This window comes from Cricetulus griseus (assembly GCF_003668045.3).
Source record: "Cricetulus griseus strain 17A/GY chromosome 1 unlocalized genomic scaffold, alternate assembly CriGri-PICRH-1.0 chr1_0, whole genome shotgun sequence".
Classification (NCBI taxonomy): domain Eukaryota; kingdom Metazoa; phylum Chordata; class Mammalia; order Rodentia; family Cricetidae; genus Cricetulus; species Cricetulus griseus.
Window position 1 is genome coordinate 275,366,096 of NW_023276806.1, and position 26,338 is coordinate 275,392,433.

Below are 26,338 nucleotides of genomic sequence, written 5' to 3' on the forward strand. Positions count from 1 at the left end.
AGGTTCTCTGTCTAATAAAGGAAAAAGAAATTAAAGAATTAGAATATAACCATTTTGCACCTCCAATGAATTAATAAATTTAGGCATTTACACTAATGCCTGAGACTGTCACAGAAGAAGAAAAAAAAGATAACCAGATATCCTAGGAAAGAGAACACAGCACCACAGTGTTGCTGGATGTACTGGGCCCAGCGGTTCCATCTCTGAGTCTGACTTTTCAGTACCTGAACTAAAACTGGAGCTGTTCGTGAACCAGCAAACTCCAGACTGTTGGGGATGTTAAAGTTCTTCAGTAGATGTCAAACCACAGAGATGATTCCTTTAGGTAAACTAATGGGAGGATGGAGGGATGTGTAGACTAGAGGAGATGCCAGCAACGCGCAGTGATTTTTAGACTTGGTCTGAGCCAAAAGGCTGAGCAGTTGTGTCATACTTTGTAATGGGGACGACTAAGGCATAGTGTCTAGAAATAGATGTTTAGGTAATAAAATTGCTAAATGCCAAGAGGGAGGGAATGGTACGAGGTTCATGAGGTCTTCTGTTCTAATGAAGACAGAGCAATGAAGACCAGATTTATCCTCCTGTCCAAAATCAGTAAGAGAATAGGCCGATAATATAAAGCAGGAGGCGGGGAACACTTGTCTTGGAACACTGAATATCTTGCTTCAAAGAGCAGTGACCACTGAGAGGGTGGCAACGTTTAGACTGTATAGAATATCCCGACCAGACAGAGAAACCGACCATCAAGCAAGCGCCCCCCCCCAAAAGTCTCCCTGAGCTGATGAGACAAAGCTGCTAGCTCAGGATCAGGTGACTTGTGCCAGGGAGAGACAGAGAAGGTGTCTCTGAAGCACTCATCAACTCAGGAAATTGACCAAAGCCTGGGAATGAACCACCTAGGGGGCAAGGTGATCATTTTCATGAGCCCAACAGCAAAGCCTGTGACCTCCCATCATAGGAAGAAAGTTACTAGGGCAGGAGGATTCTGGGATTCAAGTTATGAGGCCATATGGGCTCTGAAGCCAAAGCTGCTCAGCCCCTACCCACAGGCCTCTAAATGCCCCGGCAGTTTCCAAGCAACTTGCATTCCAGGGAGAAAAAAAACAAAACCTCAAGAATGTGTTGCAGGAATGTGAACCATCCAGGAGCAGCAGCAAGACAAAAATCACAGCGTGTGTGTGTGTGTGTGTGTGTGTGTGTGTGTGTGTGTGTGTGTGTGTGTGTGTGTGTGTATGTGTGTGTGGTATGTGTGTGTGTGTGTGTGTGTGTGTGTATGTGTGTGTGTGTGTATGTGTGTGTGTATGGTGTGTGTGGTGTGTGTGTGTGTGTGTGTGTATTTGTGTGTATATGTAGTATGTGGTGTGTGTGTTTATGTGTGTGGTATTTGTGTGTGTGTATGTAGTGTGTGGTATGGTGTGTGTGTGGTGTGTGTGTGTGTGTGTGTGTGTGTGTGTATGTAGTATGTGGTGTGTGTGTTTATGTGTGTGGTATTTGTGTGTGTGTATGTAGTGTGTGGTATGGTGTGTGGTGTGTGCGTGTGTGTGGTGTGTGTGTGTATGCTGTGTGTATGTGTGTGGTATTTGTGTGTATATGTAGTGTGTGGTGTGTGTGTGTGATATGTGTATGTGTGGTTTGTGTGTGTATGTGTGTGGTGTGTGTGTATGTGTGTGATGTGTATGTGTGGTGTGTGTGGTATTTGTGTGTGTATGTAGTGTGTGGTATGGTATGTGTGTGTATGTGGTGTGGTATGTGTGATGTGGTGTGTGGGTGTGTGTGTGTGGTGTGTATGTGTGTGGTGTTGTATGTGTGGTGTGTGTATGTGTGGTGTGTGTGTGTGTGTGTGTGTGTGTGTGTGTGGTGTATGTGTGGTGTGTGTATGTGTGTGGTGTGTGTATGTGTGTGTGTGTGTGTGTGTGTTGTGTGTGTATGGAGGGCCATGACCCAGAATACAAATGAACATCAACTTTAACTGATAATGAGGAAAAAACACAACAGAAGCGATAGAACTGACAAGCGACAGTGTGAAGCAATTGCTACAACGGAAGCCCAGACAGCTAACTGTAGAGGAAGGACTGAGCACGTGAGAAATGAATACATGAGAAAGACTCAAATGCATTTTGAGAGATTAAAACTAAAACCAATTAAAAACTTAACACACACACACACACACACACACACACACACACATACACAAACATGGAAGGGGAGTATTACACATGGCAAAAGAAAAGGTTCATCAACTTGAAAATATAGAAATGGGAATTATTCCAAATGAAACACAAAGACAAAAGACGGGAAGAAAGAAACAGTATCGGTTAACAAGAAAGTAAGGCCCAGCCTTAGAATGGGTAACTGTGTACCCCTACAGAGAGAAGGAGAAGGAGCCTAGTTTTCGTCTCTGTTGTTGTGATAAACACCATGACCAAAAACAACTGGAGAAGAAAGGGTATATTTCAGGTCACAGTCACAGTCATCACTGAGGGAAGTCAAGGCAAGATTTCAAGACAGGAACTTGAAACAGAAACCAACAATACCTAGCTTGTTGGTGCAGCACTAAGTAGGAAGATCTCTGTAGGTTAGAAGCCAGCCATGGTAAGTTCCAGGACAGACAGGACTATATAGAGAAACTCTGTCTCAAAACACAAACAAAATAAAAAAGCAAAAAGAAGGAAAAGAAAAAAGGAAGAGAGTAACTCTGTGTACTGGCTCTCTCTCCCTGGCCTGCTCAGCTACCTTTCTTACACAGCCTAGGGATGGCACCACCCACAGTGGGCTGAATTCCCCTACATCAATCATGAAGACAATGCCCCAGTGACATGCCTACAGGCCAGTCTTATGGGAGCAATTCTTCAGCTGGGGTTCCCCTTTCCAGACTGGCAACCAAGTTTAGCCATAATAAGGGAATTTGTTGTTTTTTTCTGTTTTTCAAGACAGGGTTTTTCTGTGTAGTCTTGGCTATGGCTATCCTGGAACTCACTCTGTAGCCCAGGCTGGTCTCAAACTCAGAGATCCACCTGTCTCTGCCTCCTAAGTGCTGGGATTAAAGGTGGGTGGTGTATGCCATCACTGCCTGGTAGGAATTTTTATAAAGAGAAATAGTGGCCGAAGCCAGGTGTAGGTGGAGCTTTCTTGTCCTGACTGCCGAGTCCTGAATAATTAATTATTCAGAGGTTTATATTAATTACACATGCTCGCCTGATAGCTCAGGCTTGTTACTAGCTAACTCTTACATTTAAATTAACCCATTTCTATTAATCTATGTATTGCCACGTGGCTAGTGGCTTTACCTGTCCTCTAGCATGGCTTACTTCCTGGGTGGCTGGCTAGCATCTAACTCCTCCCTTCTCCTTCCCATCATTCTCAGTTTGGCTTCCCTTCATGCCTGGTTACCGGCCTATCTGTCAGCTTTTTATTAGCCAATGAGAGTAATGGATATTCACAGTGTACAGAAGGATTATTCCACAACACAGATGCTTTGTGGCCTATGTATGCCTGTGATCCCAGCATTCATGAGACTGAGGCAGGAGAATCCTGAGTTTGAGGTCAGGCTGAGGAAAAAAACCAAAAGGAAGGGCTCACGGGAAGGAAGAAGGATGGAAAGAGGGAAGGAAGGAAGGAATTCTTCCAGTCTAATCAAAATTAACCCTGGATTCAGGAAGTCCAACTAACCCAAACCACAATGAAAAATTATGTATCACATGATGGGACAAAGAACTTTCCAACGATGACTTCATTTTCTGTTGGCTATTTACTGCTGGACATGGGGCCTCCTCTTTTGTTGTTGTTGTTTTGTTTTGTTTGTTTGTTTGTTTTTCAAGACAGGGTTTTATAACAATAAGTCTTTACTCCATCCACCGGAGCCCTGCCACCATGGGCACTTTCTGCCAGGCTGCCCGAGTTCTGCCCGCCGCCACGTTAATGTCCCAAGTAACACAGAGAGACTTATATTAGGTACAATGCTGCTGGCCAATCGACTAGGATTTCTTATATGCTAGCTCAGTCTTAATTATCATAAATTTATATATTTTATAAGACTTATTAGATGCCAGCTGAAGTGTCCTGTCTTCTGAGGCTCACATGGTGACTCCCTGCTTTCTCCTAACTTTCCCAGAATCCTCCTAGACAACTAATCCCACCTATCTTGTTTTCCTATTGGCCAACAGTACTTTATTTATCAACCAATAAGACAATCATATACACAGAAAGACCTCCCCTATCAGGGTTTCTTGTGTAGCTTTGGAACCTGTCCTGGAACTTGCTCTGTAGACCAGGCTGGCCTCAAACTCACAGAGATCTGCCTCCCAATTGCTGAGATTAAAGGCGTGTGCCACTAACACCTGATTTGGTGCTTCCTCTTAAGAGTGGTTTGTTTCCCCAGTGAGACTCCCTGGGAGAAAACAAAATTTTCCTTTGCCAGTGGTTATCAACTGAAGACAGCTTCTGGGTAGGGGAAGGGGTGTGTGCCCACAAGGAAGGCACACAGCTGGAGTGTGAGCAGCTGGTCCCCCTGTGGCTGGAGTCAGAAATCAGAGCCCCATGAATGCTGCCCTTTGTTTCCTTTCTCCTCTTTATTCAGCCTGGAACCCCAATGTATGGAATGGTGCCGCCCACATTTAGACAGGTCTTCCCGTCTCATTTAACCCAGTCTAGAAACTCCCAGAAAGATATGTACAGCGATTCTTTTCCTGATCAAATCTAAATCCCATCAAGCTGAAAATCAGTATGAACCACCTAGTTTGGTTTTATGAAGAGATGAGAAGCACATGAAACAAAGATTTAGCAGTGGCCATTTTGTGTGTGTCGAGAACTTTTTTTCCCACTCACTATTGTAAGCTATGTAAACAAATACTTTGGATGAAAAATACTCCATTCACAAGTCATGTATTCCTTGGGAAAAAAAATTCATACTTCTGGAACCAATTCACCGTCTTAGTTTCTTTGATGACATCAGTGCTGGCTGTTCCTGTCTGAATCACTTTGTGATACTTGCTGACAATCGAACTCTAACAAAATTAGGAAGCAATCTAAAAGAAAATAAATTATGTACAGGACCAAATTAGAGCCAGATAATATTATGTTTTAAATGTAGAACTTCCTGTTCTGGCTAGTGATAATATTTGGCAGGGAGATGGCAGGTGAGGAGCAATATTCCTCAAGTCAGATCTGGCAATCCTCCAACCCCTAGGCTCGCTGGGGGACTCTGGTGTGCTTCGGAGGATTTTATGGTTGCTTTGTAATCAAGGAAGCTGAGGTGCCACAGTTACAAAGGCTGCAGAAAGATCCTCATGTTTCTGACATTTGAAATCGAACATTACAGTGCTTCTCAATTTCAAAACCAAGAGCCTCCATTAGCTGCACCCCAAACAAGAACAAGCCTGTGTGGAGAATGGTGATGGTCCACAAACCTTTAATATCGCCAGAAGACCACATCCCATAGCAGGGGAAATCAGCACAATACGAATACTAAACCAGAAATCTGTCTGATAAAGGCACAGCCTGCTATGAAATCAATTGCTCACAGAGCCAGCAGGGAAGTAGAAAATATACCATCGAACATCTGTTGTTTGTGAAAGACGAGGGACTGGCCGCGTAAGATCAGCTGCGCACAGTACCAGAGCTCTTGGCTCTGGTTTTCCAAGAACGTACCTCACATTCCGCAAAGATCAACAACAGGACTGCGATGTCCTTCAATTCAAAATGAATGCCAGCTCTCCCCTTTCCCTGCTTTCTGATCCACCAAGATGTGAGCAAGCAGCCTCCCCTGCAAACCCACGCCCACCCCTCCCTGCACCCATGATGAACAGGAGCTGTGATGGCCCATATCTCTGAAGCCAAGAGTCAAATAAACCTTTCCCCCTTTGAAAAACAAAAAACAACTGTTACATTGGGGTTGACCAATTCAATGTGGAAATAAAAGAAAGAATAAAGCCAACCTCAATGTTGGGGGAGGCAGGAAAACTGTCTTTTAATCAGAATAGTGAAGGATACCAGTTTCTCCTTGGGAGTGGAGGCTGTGCCCAGGTACTCGGGGCTTAGGGCTTTTCAGGGCAGAATAGGGAAAGTAAAGTTTTATCAATGGATGTGTTCTTTATAGTTCCAAGGCCAGATGAATTCAGCAGATGTTCCCCTTACCGAGGCCGCTTCTTTGTCATGCAGGTGTCTTATAAGTAATCGGGTGGGGAGTTTCTCAGCTCAGCTGAGGTTCCTTGTTTTAGATCACTAACCCTTCTATGACAACAAAACAGCAAAACCCATGAATGTCCACTTTGATTGCCAATGTTTTAAAAAAAATTTCAAGGGGCTATAAAAGTGACTCAATGGTTAAGAAGACCAGGGTTCAGTTCCCAGCTCACAACTACCTCTAACTCCAGTTCTCTGGGATTTGACGCCCCCTTCTGGCCTCCACGGGCACTGCATGCACACGGTGCACATACAGACTAGCAAGTACACACACACACACACATACACATAAATAAAACAAACTTCAGAAAGATTTCCAACTACGAAAGGGCGCACAGTACTATGAAACCATGCTCACTCACTCAGTTTGAAACAGAATTCAAAAGCTGAGGTTTTACAGCAACCTTTGATATATACAGAAAAAAAATTTCTACTTTCAGAAGAAGCATTGGGAGCTCTTAATTCAACTGAATCATGAATATGCATAATATATCTCAGGAAGTGTATGTGTGAACTAAAGGTTATTTTCATTCCAAATGATTCAGTGGGTCAGCAATGCAAGCAAGTATGTTGTACAGAGAGACGAGGAGCAGATAGCATTCCTCAGGCAGAGGACAACATTGTAACCCTTAACAGTCCAGGTCCCTGGGGGCACACTGAAGTTAGGACTCCCAGGGCTACATTTCAACTCTATAGTGCAGCAGCCATACTCTGTTCAGCATGGCTGGATCTGGATCTCTGGAGTTCTGGATCTCCAGAAGCAGCCTCTGTCAGAGCCCCTCTTCGGGGACATCTTTTTAGAAGTGGGGGATGTCTCCCTTGTGACCAACCCTCCTGGTTCTGGCAGGACTCTCCTAACTCAACTGACATATAATTTAGCCACACTTGATTTCTTCACCACACAGAACAAGGTGGCGACTAATCTCCTCTAATAAGATGGAAAAAAAATGGATGAGCAGAGAGGGGCAGGGTGAGGTGCACTACAAAGAGGCCTGGACCTCCTCATGAAGCCTGGCTCTAAGACCAGGCTGCTGTGTCCTGTTACTGACAAAATGACTTACCAGTGACACACTCAAGCAGCCAGAAGATCTGAAGATACGAGCTGGGAATGTGGTGTCACATGCATAGAATGCCAGTACTCAGACGACTAAGGCAGGCGGATTGCTATGAGTTTGAGGCCAGTCTGTCTGTGCTATATAGTGAAGTCAACTAGGGCTACATAGGAAGAAGCAAATGTGGGGAGAGGAAACTGTGAATACATCATGAGAATCTGGGAAGATCTATTATACCTAATACCCTCTGGAAAGAGTATAATTGTAGTCTTTTGGAGGCTGCCATGACAAAGTACCCGAGACTAGGTGATACACAAACAGAAAATGTACTGTGCACTGCTTTGGAGACTGGGGAGTCTGGGGGTGCCAGTGGATTGATCTTCCTGATGCACTCCCCCAAACGATGGAGGAGAAGGCACTGCCCCAGCCTCTTTTATAAGGCCACTAATTCACTTCCTAGTGCCGTGCCTCTTTTGTTGTTGTTGTTTTGTTTTGTTTTTTCAAGACAGGGTTTCTCTGTGTAGCTTTGAAGCCTATCCTGGCACTTGCTCTGTAGACCAGGCTGGCCTTGAACTCACAGAGATCCGCCTGCCTCTGCCTCCCGAGTGCTGGGATTAAAGAGGTGCGCCACTGACGCCCGGCTTGTGCCTCACCTCTTGCTACTGTCATATCAGGGGCTCACTCTCACATGGTAAGGCCATAGCAAGTATCTCTCTATGAAAACAAGCACACACAACTGAGAGATCCGGCTATAGTCTCCACAGCAGGACATGGAGTTCCTATGTAAAATACAACCGCAAAATTCTTATGTCCAATCATTATGCCGTCTATTTTATCCTATGCTGTCATGTGAGGCACACATTATATCTTGTTTGTATACATACAGACATTTTATGTGTATGGGTATCTCTGAGGGTATCGGGGACCCCTAGCAGATAGGAAAATTCAAGGATGTTCAAGCCCCTGCATCTAACATAGTGATAACCCTGTCTCAAAAGAAAGAAAGGAAGGAGAGAAAAGAAAAGAAAAAAGAAAAAGGAAGGAAGAAGGTGTGCTATGTACAGTACAAAAAGAAATAGATACAATGGAGCTTATGGCACAGATGCTGTGGGGGTTTATTGTCAACATCAGCACCATTATTAAAGTGCTCCACAGCTGCTGACATGTGGGAAATGCCTAATAAATAGCAGCTATTTATATTACTAAAACACTGTACATTTTCATATTAAATAACATTCATAATAAAGATTCATTTCAGATCCATAAGGCAAATATTTGAAGACATAATCACAAAAGCAGAGCTTGGTGGCCTGCCCCCTCTTCAACCACCATTATCACTCTGAGATGAAGAAACACCCTCACAGAGGCTCTACTGCTTGTCCAAGGCCACATGGGCACAAGCTGGGACTACAACTTCTTCTTCCCTTGAATGAAGCAGATAAGGATAGAATAAGTAGGAGTATTGACACTTCTTCATTCATCCAACCAGGAGACATGTTTTCCCCTCCATTGTTTATCATCAATGAACCCTGTGGCATACCAACATAGGCCCTAGAGGGAACCTGATACTGTCATCTTGATAAATGACACGTGGTCAAACCACATCTAATTATTTATGTTTAGACATATAGGTGATTGAATGCTCAACTCTAAATGGGACATGTATATCAACCTTACTCCCAGGGCTCAAGGAACATGGCCAAAGAGGATGCAGGGAAGATGTTAGAGTCAACAGATGAGGAAGCAGGATGTAAGAGCCAGCAGAAGAAGATTCAGGAAAGATGTTAGAGCCAGCAGATGAGGATGCAGCAAAGTTATTAGAGCCGGCAGATAGGAAGGAGTGCTGTGCTCTGAAATGCTGTCTTCCAGACATGACTTGGCTCTTGTAGTCAAGAGCTCACTGCAGCTGTGGTCACCTGAACTAGATTGGCACAGGATCAAGACAACAAGATCAGTAAGATTCCATCAGGCAGCACATCAGTGAGTTACAAAAAGAAAAACAAAGGTTTGAAGGTGGGAAGAAGACATTTGGAAAGTGGGAGTGTGTGGGAAGGGGAAGTTGGAGGGTATGATCAAGATACATTGCAAATATATATGCAAAGAATAAATACAAACTATTCTAAAGAAAACATGATATACCAACTGTGAGCCATAGGGCACATGAAATGCAAAATGCTGGTGGTATTAAGAGTCCCTTGAGCCAGGGTCATGGTGTTGCACACCTTTAACCCAAGCACCCGGGAGGCAGAGGCAGAGGCAGAGGCAGAGGCAGAGGCAGAGGCAGAGACAGGTTGATCTCAGTGAGTTCAAGGTTAGCATGGTCTACAGAGAGAGTTCCAGAACAGCCAGGGCTACACAGAGAAACTGTCTCAAAAAAAACAAAACCAAACAAATAAAAAAGAGTCCCTTTTGTAAGGTTGGTGTGTTATCCTTCCCCCATAATAAAGGGTATTAAAAGACAAAGGTCCCTACAATGCTGGGGACTCATATCCCTTCTCTCCTATTGCTCAGCCTTCCTAGGCCATACCATCTCCTATGCCACTCACCCACGGCCAGATGATAGGGAGCAAGAAGATGTGCCGATTGCCTTTAAGAGCTTGATTTAAAAGTTACACAAATCATGTCTGCAGAAGGAGCCAGAGTACAGTAGTGCAATCATATACAGCTGCAAGGGAACCTGGGAAGTGCAGTCTAGCTGCCTGGCTTAATTTGGAGAAGTCTACTAATAAAGGAAAAAGACAAGGGCTGGAGGTATGAGTCGTTTGGCAGAAATTGGACATGATGTTGCCTCTGTACTCCCAGAACTTGGCAAGTAGATGCAGAAGGATCAGAAGTTCACGATCATCCTTGGGGCTACCTGAAAGAGGCCAACCTGGGCTACATGAAACCCTGTCTTGATGGGGAATGTTCTTCTGTGTATATGTGTGTCTTATTGGTTGATGAATAAAACACTGACTGGCCAGGCAAGATGATAGGTAGGACTAGGAAACAAGGAAGATTTGGAGAAGTATAGGCAGAGAGGAAATGTCATATAATCCCAGGAAATGACGTAGCTGGGCAGAATCAGTAAATAAGCAGGGACAAACAGGAAATCGCTCTCTTCTCTGCAGAGACACTGCACACACACGATGTAGAAGGCAAAGGAGTTGCAGGTCCAGCATTCCCCAGTAAGATAAGACCACGTGGCAATACTTACATTAGTAGTTAAGGGTTAATAATTAAGTCAGAGCTAGCCAGTAAGAAGCTCAAGCCAGCAGCCAACAGTTTCATAATTAATATAACATCTGTGTGTTTATTTGGGGCTCAAGGGCGGCAGGACCAGAAACATCTCACAATACACTGTCTCAAAAAAAAAAAAACAGGAATAAGACATTGAAAAGTGGGTAAACAATAAACTCTCTGAGTTTATTTCCACCCTCTGCCAAGGCTGCACTAAACCAACAGTAAAAATGTTTAAAGATGGCTGGGTGGAGGCAGGGGCAGGCAGATCTCTGTGGTCTACAAAGTGAGTTCCAGGACAGCCAGGGCTACACAGAGAAACCCTGTCTTGAAAAACCAAACAAGGAAAAAAAAATGTTTAAAGACATAAATCTCCAAAGACAGACAAAATGGCCACAGATGAAAGATACACAAGCAAAGCGTATTTCCAGGCTGGTAACATTTCCCAGGAAGTTCCTGGAAAGTATGTCCAACTGGATGAGACAGATTCCATTACTATAACAAAATATATGAGATAAATTATAAAGAGAAAACTGTTCTGGCTGACAATTTTAGACGCTCCAGTCTAGGTTCACTTGGAATTGTGGCAACATAGCACAGTCTGGCATCGAGGTGATGAAGCAAAACAACTCATGTCATGGCCCAGAAGCAAAAGAAACCAAGGTCCTGTAATTCCCATTGACAGCACACCTCTCAATGACATAATGACCTGTGTCATTTCCTTTGAATTGAACACATTCCACTCTGAAATGAAGCTCCTTAGGATTCAAGAAATTCTAAAGGGAATTTCATTAAGACTCAGGAAGTAAGTGGGGGTGGTAAACACCTTTAATCCCAGCACTGAACACAGAGGCAGGTAGATCTCTGTGAGTCTGCCCTGGTCTACATAGAGAATTCCAGACAGTCAGGGATATATACTGAGACCCTCCCAAAAAAAATCAAAAGCAAAAACAAAAAACAGAAAGAGAGTAGACAACTCACAAGTCTCAAGAAAATCCCTGAAATTTATCAGATTCACAAGACATTAAGGAGTGCTGAAGAGAGAGACTTTCTGACTTGTCTAGCTGCCTGCAAGTCCTGCAGAGAGCTCTAGGGTTCCAGCTCTCATCAATCATCATGCTGGCTGGGGTAGGTTTTTATGATGTAGCTGCCTTAGAGTATCCAGTTATCTATGTGTCTATAAGAAACCCCAATAAACTTATTGGTTCAACATGTTAGACTTTGATGGTGTCCTTACTCTGCTCTGTCATTGGTTCCCTTTGCAGAGGTAATGTCTACCACTTGCTGAAAGCTCCAAGTTGAGAGCTAAACCTCTAACAAAAGAACCTCTGAGGGGCACCCAAGAACTACAACAATGTGCTACCTAAGCAAGAAAGTCACTCAAGAAAAAATATGAAAGGTCTAATACAAGAGAGGGGTCAGGAGATTGTCACGGAGATGGGAAAGGTGTCCTAGTTAGCTTTAGTAGTCAGCTTGACACAGCCTGTAGTCATCTGAGGGGAAAACCTTACCTGAAGATTTACCAACCTATGGACATGTGTGGGGCCAAGTTGTCCTGATTGTTAATTGACACCATCCCTAAGTAAGGGTGAATTGAAAAAAGAGAGCTAAGTAAGCATACATCTAAGTGTGAGCCAGCAAGTGGCATTCCTCCATGGATTCTGCTTCAAATTCCTTCCCCAACTTCCTTCAGTGACAGACTATGACCTGGAAGTATCAGCCAAACAAACCCTTTCTTCCCCTAACTTGCTTTTCTGGCAGTGTTTTGTCACAATAAAAGAAAGGAAACTGGGGGTGGGGGGTGATCTCAAGAATTACTCACACAGTGGTGCCAGGTGACACACACCTATTAGTCAAAGAGTATGCCTTTGCTCACAATATTCACTATTGTGCTAATGTACAGCACAGTGACTAGTTGACAATGCTGGCCTGTGTACTTGAAATCTGTTAAGAGAAAGGAACTGCCACATACACATACCTTTCATCCCATCCTGCAGAGAAGCAGCTTCTAAAGACAGAAGGTAAAAAATTTAAAATAGCTCCAGGAAGTTCCTGAAATTCACCAGATTCACTGGGTCCCTTGTAATGATAACGCTTTCCGCCAGCTGCCTGAGTTCCGCCGCCACATAACACACAGAGATTAATATTAGTTACAGTGCTGCTGGCCAATGACTAGGATTTCTTATTTGCTAGCTCTGTCTTAAGTATCAACCATCACCATTACTCTATATATTTTATAAAGACTTATCTTATCGAGGATGCCAGTGGCATGCGTCCTCTCTTCCCGGGATCACATGGTGACCCTGTCCCTTTCCTACTTTTCCCAGAATCCTCCTTCTCTCCTAGTCCGGCCTAACTTGCTTCCCTATTGGCCAACATTGCTTTATTTATCAACCAATAAGACAAGCATATACACAGAAGGACCTCCCCCATCAGTCCCTCCCTCCCAAGAGTAAACAATAAAGACAGCTGAGATCCATTCTCTGAGGAGCCAAGCTGAAAAGACTGTTGAGACTAGACCACCTGCCTGGATCAAGCAGAACTAAGCAGAGCTGTGTGGAAGAGACCAACTACATCACTTGGAAGGTACAGTCTCCAACCTATTGATCTGCCTGCAGGCTGAGCAGTGTGCTCCAGTGTCCCAGATTTTGTGAGTTGCCCTCATTATTAGAGTGGGTTTTGGTGATGCAGCTGCCTTTGAGTCATTTCTGCTCCTATGCCTAACCCCTCACCCATATTCCTGTAAGTAACCCCACTAAAACTTATTAGTGCACCAAGTTGAACTTCAGTGGTATTTGCACTCTGGTCTGCCATGGGCTCTCTGTCTGGTGTAGGCATCCTTTGGAAAACACCCCCATGTTCTTCTCTTTCCTTTAAAACAATTATTTATTTTTAGTTTATGTGCATTGGTGTTTTGCCTGCATGTATATCTGTGTGGGGTGTCAGATCCCCTGGAACTAGAGTTACAGACAGTTGTGAGCAGCTACATAGATGCTGGGACTTGAACCCAGGTCCTCTAGAAGAGCAGCCAGTGCTGTTAACCACTGCCATGTCTCCAGCCCCCATCTCTTTCATATTAATAGTAAAATTCAGTTTCCAGTGAGGGCATTGAGAGGTGCCTTGACATTCAATGGCCAGAATCATGGAAGAGTAGTTCTGGCCAGCAGGATGGCTCAGTGGTTAAAGTACTTGCTGAGCAAAGTTGATAGCCTGAGTCCTATAGTCATAAATTTTAAAGTGTCCTCTTGTCTCCAGAAAATAACTAAGGGCTTCAGTTCAACCTCGCAATCCTCTCCCTTCGTCAGGCAGCCAAGCAATGACGTGTGGACTTAGCTTAATAACACTGTTCATTGAGAGGATTTTTTTTTTTCCAGAAGGGAACATAGTTCCCTTGCAGTAATCTTAATAGATGCAACTGGGCTCCATTTCCTGGCTTTGAGGTGATGAAAAATTAATTTCCATACTTCAGAAATAATAGTTCCCACTCACAGCGCTACAGTAGAAGTAAAAAGATCATCAATAGTTACTATTATAGCAATGTTGTGCATCCGGGAGCCTGTCGGTCGTAAATCCTTTTCAACAGACATGTTATTTCTTCTGGGGGAACAAACAGATTTGTTGTAGATCAGAGAGTCAACTGACAGATGGCCTTTGTGAAAACACACCATTTGTATAAATAAATTATATTTTTACCATGGCATTCAGCATTTGTAGTTTTGGAGAAAAATCAATGCCCCCATTCTTTAGAATGAGCCCGAACTGGAAAAGGCCATTCTGTGTGCGCATGGATCACACTGTAGAGATCTTCCAAGACAGATGCTGAAGTTCAAATTCTCTAGATGCCTGCTGCTGCTCCACCATGAGTCCCGCCTAGAGGTAGCAGGGTGATCTCCCAGACAGCATCCCAGAGCAGAGCAAGCTATCAGTTGGCACGCTCCCCGAGCCCTAGTTCTGTTTCCATTAAACTTCATGATACCATGTGCCTCTTTTTCCTAACCACAACTTTGCATAATTGGGACTGATGGTGTATTTGTCTAAAAGACCTGGAATATCTCAGTTTGCTTCACAACACAGCTCATCATTTAAATGCTAAATATCTGGTAGATTCCTTTAAAATCCAGACCAGCCTTAACTCTGAGCCTAATGCTATCTCAGTCATGCACATTGGAACTGCACACGTGTAACACACACTTCAAATATTTACACATTCATGCACAAATATGCAAAATATGTATTTATATGTGTGCATCTGTACACTTACTAACTCTAAATATCCTGTTCTCATATTTTCCTTTTTATTTTTAAATTACCATACGAAGAAAAAAGTTTTCCCTTCAGCGTTTTCATGCGGACTTTTTTTTAGATTTATTTATGTGTTTGTATGTAAGTCTGTGCATCGCATGCATGCAGTGCCCTCACAGACCAGAAGGGGGTGGTGGATCAACTAGAAATGGAGTTACAAATGGTTGTGAGCCACTGTTGAGTCCTCTGCAAGAGCAACAAGTGCTTTTAACACTGAGCCATCTCTCCAGTCCCCAACACTTAGGTGCTTTCTTTCTTTTCTTTTCTTTTTTTGTTTTGTTTTGTTTTTCGAGACAGGGTTTCTCTGTGGCTTTGGAGGCTGTCCTGGAACTAGCTCTTATAGACCAGGCTGGTCTCGAACTCACAGAGATCCGCCTGCCTCTGCCTCCGGAGTGCTGGGATTAAAGGCGTGCTCGACCACTGCCTGGCCACTTAGGTGTTTTCTATGTAATTTTTGAGAACTTCATGGATGAGTACTATATTTACATCATTGCTACCCGCCCTATCTCCTCTCCAACTCCTCCTGTGTCCCTCAACTCCCTCTCAAATCCATGTCCCCTTCTCTAATTATATATATGTAAAAATGTGTATGTGTGTGTAAAACATCAAGTTCATGTAGTGTTGTCCTTACGTACACATGTTTAGGGCTGAGTACTTGGGGTTGGGTAACCTATTGGCGGCATTGTTCCTGGAGAAAACTACAGCCATTGCTTGTAGTTCATCTAGGAGTAGAGCCTGGCAGCTTTTCCCCATCTGTGTTGGCATGTCAGCTAGTCCGGTCATTATGCATACTGCTGAAATTTCATGGGTGTAGCTTCTCTGTTGTGTCGAGAAGACACTACCCAGCAGAGTTACCTTTCTCCTCTGGCTCTTACAACCTTACTGCCCCCTTGTCCCTGTTCTCTGAACCTCAGATGTAAGGGCTCCTCGTCCATCAGGGCTGGTGGAAAAGGACAGGTTTTTATTCATGCTTCTCAGAATCAGGACTGGTAAATGTTTCTCTTGTTAGGAGACCAAGACACAGATGGAAGAAAAGGGTCTGACAGCACAATGATTGCCTGTGTTCTTTTGGGGGGGATTTTTATCCCCCTCCATGAATGATTTAGACCCCGAACAAGAAAACATAAGTCTAACATTAATCATGTCCACCATTCAAAATGTATCGACCTGAGAACTTTGCATGTTTCTAGCTTTAACAAGAAAGATTAACAAGATTGATTGATTGCCAGTATTTCCTCAGCCAGTAGATATTTTCAAAAGCTGTATTTATTCTTCACAGTGATTGCTGAGCTGGGAGGTTCATTCATAACCTCAGACCCCCAGACTGCTCTTAAGAGTTATGTTAGTGGATATGCCGATGGAATTAACGTAGCATCCAGGACAGTCCACTTCCATAGTGGTTTCCATCCATCTGTACGTCTGTCTGTCTTTACCAGACAGATTTCCTGGGGGAGATGAAAACACAAGTGCCCCCAAGAAGGGAAGTTGCCACAAACCAGAGTTAGGGTTGTACCTACGTCCAACTTGGTGAACCAACTTCTCCGGGTCACTAACAGGAATGTGGGTGACGGATTTACTTATAGGACCAGGGATGATTCAAAAGCAGCTATATCACCAAAAAGCCCACCCCAACACCCATGACAGCTTACAGAAGCTGCAACCCTTTCAGGTGGCTCCACAGGTCAGAGAAATCTCTCTGCAACTCAGCTGGTCGTTTGTCTCCTACCCCACAGCTGTTTGCTGTTTCAAAAACCTTACATGCTTCAGCTTCCTCAGACATGTGACTGTTTACCTGCTAAGTTTCCTCCACCTCCCACTTTCTTCCTGTTTCTGTTGTTTCCTTGCTGGCCGGTGAACCCCAGGCTGGCCTTAAACTCTCTCTCATTGGAGCCCAGGACAACTTTGAACTTCTGGTTCTCCTTCCTCTACCTACTAAATGCTAGGTTACAGGTGTGTACCACTATACCCAGTGAATTTACTGGAGACCAAATCCGGGGCTTCATGTATGCTGGGTGTGGTGGTTTGAAAGAAAATGGCCCCCAAAGGGAGTTGGCACGATTAGGAGATGTGGCTTTGTTAGAGACAGTGCGTCACTGTGAGGGTAAGAGTTGAGGTCTTTTTCTTAAAGTTTACTCAGTGTGACAGTCAGCCGACTTCCTGTTGCCTCTGAGTCAAGATGTAAGACTCTGAGCTCCAGCACACCATCTGCCTTCACGCCACCATGCTCCCCATCACGATGACAATGGACTGAACCTCCTCTGAAACTAAGCCAGCCAACCCAATTGAATGTTTTCTTCGTAAGAGTTGCCATGGTCATGGTGCCTCCTCACAGCACTAAAAATCCTACCCAAGACACTGGGCAAGCACTCTCCCAACTGACCTACATCCCAGCCCTTCATCTGTCTTTAGGACACTCTTGGGGAGTCTCAGCTTGCTTCGAAAGAGATCAGAAACCCAAACAAAAGTCATCTGGATGTATAAATCGCGCATGAGTGTACTTCCATCTGCCCTGCCAACTATAAATATATAGCTGCGTGGACATGGTCCTGTTGGAAAAGACAGAGAGCTCAATAGACCCTAGAGGAGCAAAACTGATCAAAACCAGTTGTGTGTGTGTGCGTTACCCTGGATCAGAACTAATCTCGGAAAATAAAGGTCTATTCAATTCACAGGTGATACATTACATTGTGAAGAAAACAGGTTTGAGCTGGAGCATGGTCCCCGTGCAGGCAGGAGATCAGCAGGGTCTTTGTTTTTAGTTTTTAAGACAGGGTTTCTCTGTGTAGCCCTGGCTTTTTTGGAAATCACTTTGTAGACCAGGCTGGCCTTGAACTCAGAGATTCATCTGCCTCTGCCTCCTGAGTGCTGGGATTAAAGGTGTGCACCACAGCTGCCCAGCTAAGGTTCAGCAGTTTGAGGCCAGTGTCAGCTACACAACCAGTTTGAGGCTGCCTCATGTATGTGAGACCTATCTCAAAATAAAAGGAGGGAGAGAGAACAGAAGGAAAAAAGCAAAAGTGGTTAAGTTCTTTTAAAAAAAATAAATAAAGGACTTGAAGCCAGTGAGGTGGCTCAGTGGGTAAAGGGGCTTGCCACCATGCCTGATGACCTGAGTTACGTTCCTAGAATTCACATGGTGGAAGAAGAGAACTGACACCCTCAAATTGTGCTCAGACCTCCACATGAATAACATGGCACATGCACCTCCACATATACACACAGACTCATAACAAATGCACAAATAGCCGGGCAGTGGTGGCACACGCCTTTAGTCGCAGCACTCGGGAGGCAGAGGCAGGCGGATCTCTGTGAGTTTGATATCAGCCTGGTCTAAAAGAGCTAGTTCCACGACAGCCTCCAAAGCCACAGAGAAACCCTGTCTCGAAAAACAAACAAACAAAAAAAGCACAAATAAATAATTGATAAATAAATAAAACAAATGAGGATGGATTTCCAGCAGATCCAACAGGACAGGAGTCTCTCTGACTGCACTCTGACTTAAGCCGTTCATTTTTCATCTCTGCACCATGCCCCATTCCTGTCTGAAGAAACACTTCACCCAGCATCTCAATAAAGTTTTGCCAGACACCCTCTAAGGTTTTTCCACCACAAGGCTATCTTGGCAACTGGGAACCAAGTAATAACACAAGGTCACACCATGCAACAAACCTCACAGATTGGCTCGGGGAGAAGAACAGAGTGGCAGCAAACTCTGAACAGGCAGAAAGACGACAGAGGGCTGGGCTGAGGGTGGGGGCTTTTTATAGGGTCTTTGGAGCATGTACTTTGTTTACTATTGATAAATAATAATTAGGAAAGAGGGCAACATTGTCGTTAGATTACTTCCTGATGTACGGGGATATCAGAATCCTTGGGGCAAGATTGGTCTTCACCCTCATGGCATAATCGGGGGTCACAGGCCTCTGATTCCATAGGGAAGGTCTGATAATAGTGTAATAACAATGCATTGAAAAGGTCTGGTTAGAATCTTTCCAATTTATTGTTGATGAAATCTAGACAAGTTTATAAGAAAGGGAGCAATTAGTAGGACTAAGAAAAAGAGGAGAAAGAGGTTAAGAAGGGCAGTATCCAATTCCACATTGGACTATCGAAGATCCCCCAGCCAGTGTCATCAAGCTGTTCCTTACATTTTTGGAAATCTGTCTGGAGTTGGCAGATCTTGTATTTCACTATGTCCAACTGATTGACATAGAAGCAACATTCCTCCCTGAGGAAGAGGCAAAGGCCACCCTTCTCCATCGTTAGTAGATCTACTCCTAGTTGATTTTTTTCTAATGGGTCTTCAAGTGGTTTGCATAGATACAAGAATTTTTCTCAAAGCCACACAAGAACCTCTTTGTCCTGCATAAAGCAGGTCAAGGGCCTATCACATTGTAGAACTATTTCAGCTAATGAATCTACCTGTTGATAAATGTGGGTCCGTTTGATTTTTAACAGCTACCTTTCCTGGTATGACAATAGGCACTATAGGTAGTCATTTGTCCCTAAGACCTAACACTCTGGCCTTTTGTAGAGGATAAGGGGTGATATTCTCTTCTGTGGCAACTTTCTATCGAAATTAGGGCCTCATTGTCAGGGCCCAGGAAGGCTGAGATGTGGGTGTGGTTTGGTGAGGTTAGTAAGGCTGTCCCCCTGCCCCAGCAATAGGAGAACACAAAGGGGAGATGGGTTCCCAAAACTCCATCAGGCCAGAGCAGGTGACCATGATGTCCAGAAGGAAAGAGATGGGTTGCCACAATACTGTTATAGCCGCCCAGGGTTCCCTGCCAGAGATGGCAGTGGTCAGGCCAAGGGATCCCAGGCTAAATAGTCCATAGCTAGGCCTAAGAGGTCAACTGGAGAGCAGTCTGGGCCTAATGTCCCATGCCATGAAGGACATGGGGGCAGCAAGCAACCCAGTATCCCTTCTGATGGCACCTTGGGCGTGGCTGAGGTGATTTATGAGGGCTCAGGCAGGCCTGGCTCAGTGACCTTCCTGACTACATTGGTGCAGGGACCCAGAAGTTATCGGGTGTTGAGAGGTAAGGGAGCCCAGGCAGTTTCTATAGCAGTTGAAAGGCCTTAGACAACATCAGGTATTTTTGTTTTCAGGCTTTTTCATCTCTCTCGTGGTTGGTACACCTTAAAGGCCAGTGCTAAAACTTCTGCTTATAGAGTCAGTGGTCCTTAAATGTAAATTTAAGTTTGGCCCTAGTGTCAGGGAAACTCTGGTAGAAGAAGCAGGTCATAAGGAATTGTTTGCCATCTGGGTTTGTGTTTGTTTTTGAGACAGAGTTTCTCTGTATAACAGTCGTGGCTGTCCTGGAACTTGCTTTGAAGACTAGGCTGTCCTCAAACTCATTGAGCTCCAGCTGAGTCTGCCTCCCAAGTGCTGGGATTAAAGGCGTGTGCCCCCACCAGCCAGCTCCATCTGGGGTTTTGGGATCAAAGATTGGTATATTGTAAGAGGACCTTGTAAGGAAGTCTAGGAACTGAGATGGGTTTTCATGTGTATCCTGGATGACCCTCTTGGATTTTTCATAGTTTATTGCTTTAATGGTGCTTTATGGAGACCAGACAGGAGACAAGTTATAAATTGATCCCTAATTAGAATGCCTCCCGCATGCCCCCCAAGATATTGTAGTTCCATTCTGCCTGGGTGGGCAGTATTAGTTTGGTGAATTTTATCTGCGTGTACCCTAGTCTGTTCCCAGACTCAACTTTGTTACTTGGGGAGAAGGCTGTTGGTGAGAATCACATGAACATCATGAAAGGTGAGTTTGGGCAATATATTGAAATTCTTTAATCAAGACGGAAGAAATAGCTCTGTAAGAGCCCACTCCTTTCTATTTGAGAGAGTTTGCTTAGTGAGAGAGGACATGTACCCTGACCAAGGTGTCCACCCCAGCGACTTCTGGGAAAGGGAGACCCATAGCTGGGTTAGGCCAGGTAGCAGGAGGTAGAGGGACTCCCAAGGCAGAGTGAGACTAAGGGCTGCTGGTGGACTAAGAATGGGTGCCAGGGAGAGTTGCTTCAGGCAGCCTGTCGCTAGAGAAGGAGAAAGGGAAGCCGAAGGGGCCAGAGGAAGAAAGGGAAATGTGTATTGAGGCAATATGGGAAATGGGGCAGGCTCCTTATCTGGATCAAAAGTAGTGGTGGAATCATCTGGTCCTGGCTTCATGGTAAGGAGGAGCTGGGAGGGGAACCTGGAGAACAGAGAGAGGACTTTGGGCAGAGGTAAGAGAAAGCATGAACACAAGGAATAGCTTTCCATTTCCCCCATTACTTGAAGTAGTTGTAAAGGTCCCGTATAATATTGGGATCTAGGGTGCCATTAGGTGGCCATTTGGATTGGTTATCTAAAGGATATTGAGGTCAAATTCAATTGCAAAAGTGAATCCCCTTGGGCCCCTTCAGGTCGGATGCCAGGTGGGGAGGCTGGAGGTTTCTAAGAGGCACCCCAAGGGGGGATGAGAGGGTATAGATGACACTGTTCCCATGGATGAGGAGTGGGGAGAGAGGTAGAAACAGGTCTCAGGGATTGGTAGGATTTTTTTTCCTGTAGGGCAGGGCCTGGCCACTCTCCCCTGGCGGGGTGGGGTGGGGTGGGGGGGTGTTGTTTGGGGGAAAAGACCATTACAACCAGTAGGGACATGGGTGGGTGCAGGGCCTTGCCTGGAGGGGTCAGGCCTGACCATCAGAGCAATCTGGGGGGTGGAGCCTGGCAGCTGAGGTCTCTAGGGACAGTCTATAAGAGGAGACTGTGCTCAGCAGGGAAAGCCACGCACACTGGGTAGCCAACACCAAGTCTTGGTCAAGCAGGATGAAGGGTGTTTTTCCCTTGGCCTTTTTACCTTACACATCCCAGTCACTAATGGTGTCAACTTAGAATCAATACATGGACTCATCACAGTATACACACATAGGTCAAGGGTTAAAAAAATGTTCCACCATTAGGCTAACTCCCTACTCCTTGAGGATATAAGTTGGGAGGGATCCAAGAGGCTTTCAATCAAATGACTGAATGCAAAACTTCCTTTGCACTTGTGGCTCCAAAAGCCCACCCAACACTGGTGAAGGCTCACAAAAGAGCAGCCCTGGAGCACTCTGCATAACTTGCAGACAGTGCAACAAGTTAGAGAAATATCTGCAGCCTAGCTGGTCAGCGCCCCCTCCCCCAAAGTTGTTCAGTGTTTCTATAACCTTGGAGAAAGACCTTGCAGAATCTTGAAAGTTTCAATTTTCCCAGTTTGTTTACCTACCGAGTCTGATGAGGCCCCTCCCCAGCAACCCTCCTATCTCTGCCTTTGGAGAGAATGTTTCCATTGGCAGGAAACCACTATAAACATTAAGAGTATATGCCTCCCACTCAGGGGTAGGTTTCTGGTTATGTGTTAAAAGCCCATGATAAAATATGAGCCATTGAACTCCATCTGGCCAGTGGAAGTTGTAGGTCTGTCTACTGTATTTCCTGCAAATTTTGGAGCTGGTAGAAACTATATTGGCTGGGTATCTCTAAATGCTGTGGAAGCTTTGCCCATGGTTTCCTGGGTGGCCTTGGTTGGACCATTGCATATACCCAAGTTTCAATTCATCAAGTTTTGATTCTGCTGCAAAACACAAGAGTATTTTGTGCTGGTGGGCCCTGAGTGACTGCATCTATTCCAACTGGTTTCCACCTTAACAATTTCTCAGCTTTACCATCGCTTAGGAGTAAATAGCATTTGGTAGAAACCATCCCTGGAGTTTTAGATTTCCCTTTCTTTACTAGCGATGTGTGGTGAGCATCTCTTGGGATGCTGGGAGGGGCGAGGAGCAGTGCAGGAGAGATTACCACTACGTCACAGTGCACTGTGCTTTGCAGGTTAAGTGCACCTCCCTTAGGTCTTACTCAGCTTACACTGTTTACAGGGATGTAACCCCATCTTAAATGGGAGGAGAGTCTGCATTTGAAGACACTGCCAGAATGAAATGGGAGGCTCTCGGGTAACACACTTTGCAGCTGCATCCTTTCTCTGGATGGCACATAACCCAATACTAGATGAGACAAGTTGCAGAGGGTTCATATAAATCCAGCCTATACCCCCTGAATTTGGGAGCGCAAGGATCAAAGAGTACATGGTCTTCCTTGGCAAGTACAAGGCCAACCTGAGTTACTTGAAACTATGCTGAAAGAAAGGCAAGGAAAGGAAGTCAGGCATGGAGGCACAAACTTTAAGGGCAGCACTCAGGAGGCAGAGGAAGATCTCTGTGAGTTTGAAACCAGCTTGGTCTACATATCAGTTTCCAAGCCAGCCAAGGCTACTTGAGTCCTTGTCTCAAGTGGGAGAGGGAGGGAAGAGAAAAAATGAAAAGAAATAAAAGTCACATTAAAATGACTTTTTTCCCTTTGGAGACAAGGTCTCCCTATATGGTGATACAGTCCAGACTGGCCTTGAACTCACAGAGGTCCACTTATCCATACCTCCCAAGTGCTAGTATTAAACGCATGTGCCACCATACTTAGTCACATGTACCATTTTTGGTAGAAATCCCAGAGAACATGACTATTATCTGCCAATGAATAATTCAATTACATTTCTGTGAGTCTGGCTGATAGGGGCCCTGGAGTGGTTGTCAAGTTCTCCTACAAGGTGCCGGAACTGTCTTGAATGGTGGCCTGAAGATTTTTTTTTAAAAAAATAAGAAAGATGGCTATTTCCCTCTAGGATTATGTGAAGATGCTGGTAGGAGACATCTCAGACGGTCATTTGAAATCCTTTAAATAGAAGTCTCTGGAAAGAGGACTGCGTGCTCCTTGGATTTCTGACCTGGCAAGGATTTTCAAAACAAAAGACGGGAGTCATACACAGAAAGCATAAAGGGAGTAGATAAGGTTGTCTTGCCTCTCTGACTATGGAGCCTCTACCACAGGAGATTAAAATGGAGACTTATTTACAGCATAATGAAACACCTATAGTTTGGGGGAGAGCAGAAAGATGGCTGGTTCTCAGCGAACACTCAAGCTTAAAATGCACATCTCAATGGAAAGCACTGTCTATAAATGCCAGCTGCCGGCTCCATGAACTGGCGCCAAGCTAGGGTGGTAGGGTGGTTAGCCTTTCTCCACCCAGACAATCACAGGCATCGGCCACCCCAAAGTTCCCCACTGAGCACACCGATGCAACTATAGTTTGTGGCAGCAAGCACACACAAAAGGTCTCGGGTTCGGGAACAGTCCATTTGGCCAATGCTGAAAATTTCACTTCTCTTATGTTTGCAAATATCAAAAGGTTGCCTGCCTCTCAGGCCCCTCTGATTCATCCAGGGAAAACCTGAGGACACATGGATGGTCCATTCAAGTTAATGTTTATGGTGACTGGCTCTGGAGCCATGTGCCCTTAACAAGCTTCACAGAATAAAAGAGTCATGGTTCCACAAGGGACCAAGCAAATCCACACGCCCAATGTCATCTGATATTGTCCACCGCTCCGCCATCACAATGAATTTTCTGGAAACTAATAAAAACTGCTCCTTCCGACTATCTCTGTGCTAACCTCAATACCCGTTGGGAGACGGAAAATTAAAGGAACCCAATTAAAAAATGATGCTGGGGCACACGGTCTTCATCCACCAAGAAGCAAACACATCTGTGCCTCCAAACACTACACAGCAGATTCTCAGTCGGTCTTCGTTTATAAACAGCGAACAGGCAGAAGTATAAATTCTCGGTTCCTGTGGCCGCCGCGTGCGACACAGTAATGTGTTTGGTAATATTTTCAGGTCAGGGCTGCATCCAAGGTGGGCTCTTTGTGTTCACCTTCTCACCCCAGAACGGGCAGATGAACGCCCACACCTCTCTCTCCCAGCCAAGGTGGGTCGAGCTAACGGGAGCCTGTGGCTGGTGACCACAAGGCCTCGGTGCAGGGCTCTAGGGAAACGAGGTCCTCGCAGCCAACAGCTCCGCGAGGCGCAGGCCCGGTGGTTCCATCGTGACCACTGCAGAAGGACAATAGCTCATCAAGCCCCACGAAAGCCCCCGGACCCGTCGCGGAGCCTGGGCTGGCGGGGGATGAGGCTGAGCGACTCCTCCTAGAGGTGGTTATGTGGAGAAGGAGCAATCCCTTCTCCCTCCTCCTCCTCCCCCCGCTACTATCCGCGGCCCGGAGAACTGCCGCTTGCCGCCATTGACACGCACAGAAACAACCCCAAGAAAGGCAGGGTCCTGCCCGACACCGGCGGCACGCGGGCCGAACCTGCGGCCAGGGATTGGCGCGCACTAGGCCACCGGGCGCCCGGAGCCCGCGGCGCAGCACCAGGTGAGCCCGCCATGCCCGTGGCATCATTGTTTCGGGGGGTGCCGGGGGTCTAGAAACAAAACCCGGTGCCCGGGCAGTGCAGGGGCCGAAGGGAGCCACGGCGCCTCCCCCCTGCAGCCCTGCGGGCGTACCCCGGTCACCGACCCACCTCTACCACAGAAATTAATAAATCGATTTGCTCAACTTGCTTCCTCGGGAGATAAAAGGGGGGGTTGCTGAAGACGCCGCGCGATGCCCGCATCCGGCGAGGGGCTGGGGCACCCTGGGCCAGGCAGGGAGGATGCAGAGATGCGGGGTCCAGCGGCCGGGCAGGCGGTGCCGGGAGTTCAGGGCTTCGAGGATGAGGAGCTCAGGGCGCAGGGGAGGGAGGAGGGAGGCGCCCGGGCGCCAAGGGGATCGGGCGGGGGACGCAGGCTCGCTAGGGCCGAGGGCGCGCGACCAGGGCCTCCGGGATGCCGGGCTGGGCCGGGCTGACAATGGAGGAGGACGCGGAGGCGCCGGGGTGGCGTGGGAGAGGAGCCGGGATGCTGCGGGCGCCACGGCGGAGGAGGACGCAGGGCCGAGCACTCCCCTCGGGTTCCCTTTCCGGGGCGCTCGGTGCTTCCACCGGCAAATGGCGGCCCCTGCGCGGCTCGCCCGGTCGGTCCCATCTGCTTAATTTGCGCGGGAAAATAACAATAATATTAATAATATCAAGAAGAGGGAAATCAAAGTCAAGTCAGGAAAAGGCTGCACCCGCTGCCGCGGCTTGGAGTCAGCCCTGCCTCCCCGGTTGCCAGAGCGCCATCCAGGTGCACCACATCCCAACCCCGCCAGCTTCCAGATAACTCCCCAGGGTGTCTTTCCACGCCTTTCCTCATGAGGGCGCCCTCAGCTCCTGCCCTCTTTGTTCTTCTCAACAATGGCCAAAGGGGCATTGAACCCCCCAAACGCCAATTGAGCCTCCTTCTCCAGGAGCTGAGCATTGCTCATTGTGCCTGGGAGTGAAATGGGCCACCAATAGGCCTGATTTAGGCCTGGCCGTTGCTGCATCCTTTGGGCAGTAGTTCTCTTGGGTGAGTGGAGAGTGAAAAGGGCTAGTAGAAAGAGGTTGGAAAACCAAAGTGTGGATCTGGATCGCTGCCTGTTGGGGGACGCAGTGGGAACCAGCCTATACTGGAAAGCAGTTCTCCAGGTGAGCTGGCAGTCCTAGCTTCAGGGGAACTCACAGCAGGAGGCCACACACCCTCGGAGCCCTAGAGGGATCAATCCAGAGTGGTGAGCGACCTTGGTCGTCACAGGTTTATG

General features: G+C 46.0%; 1 protein-coding gene across 1 annotated transcript in view; it reads left to right on the plus strand.

Moving 5' to 3' along the window:
- Nucleotides 1-24,828, plus strand: part of Col13a1 (collagen type XIII alpha 1 chain) — a 187,324-nt gene extending 162,496 nt beyond the window's left edge. Inside the window, exons 42-43 of the mRNA XM_035451476.1 lie at nt 20,494-20,527; nt 24,566-24,828. Coding sequence (XP_035307367.1) covers nt 20,494-20,527; nt 24,566-24,828 — 297 coding nt within the window. The remainder of the gene's footprint in view (nt 1-20,493; nt 20,528-24,565) is intronic.
- The last annotated feature ends 1,510 nt before the right edge of the window (nt 24,829-26,338 follow it).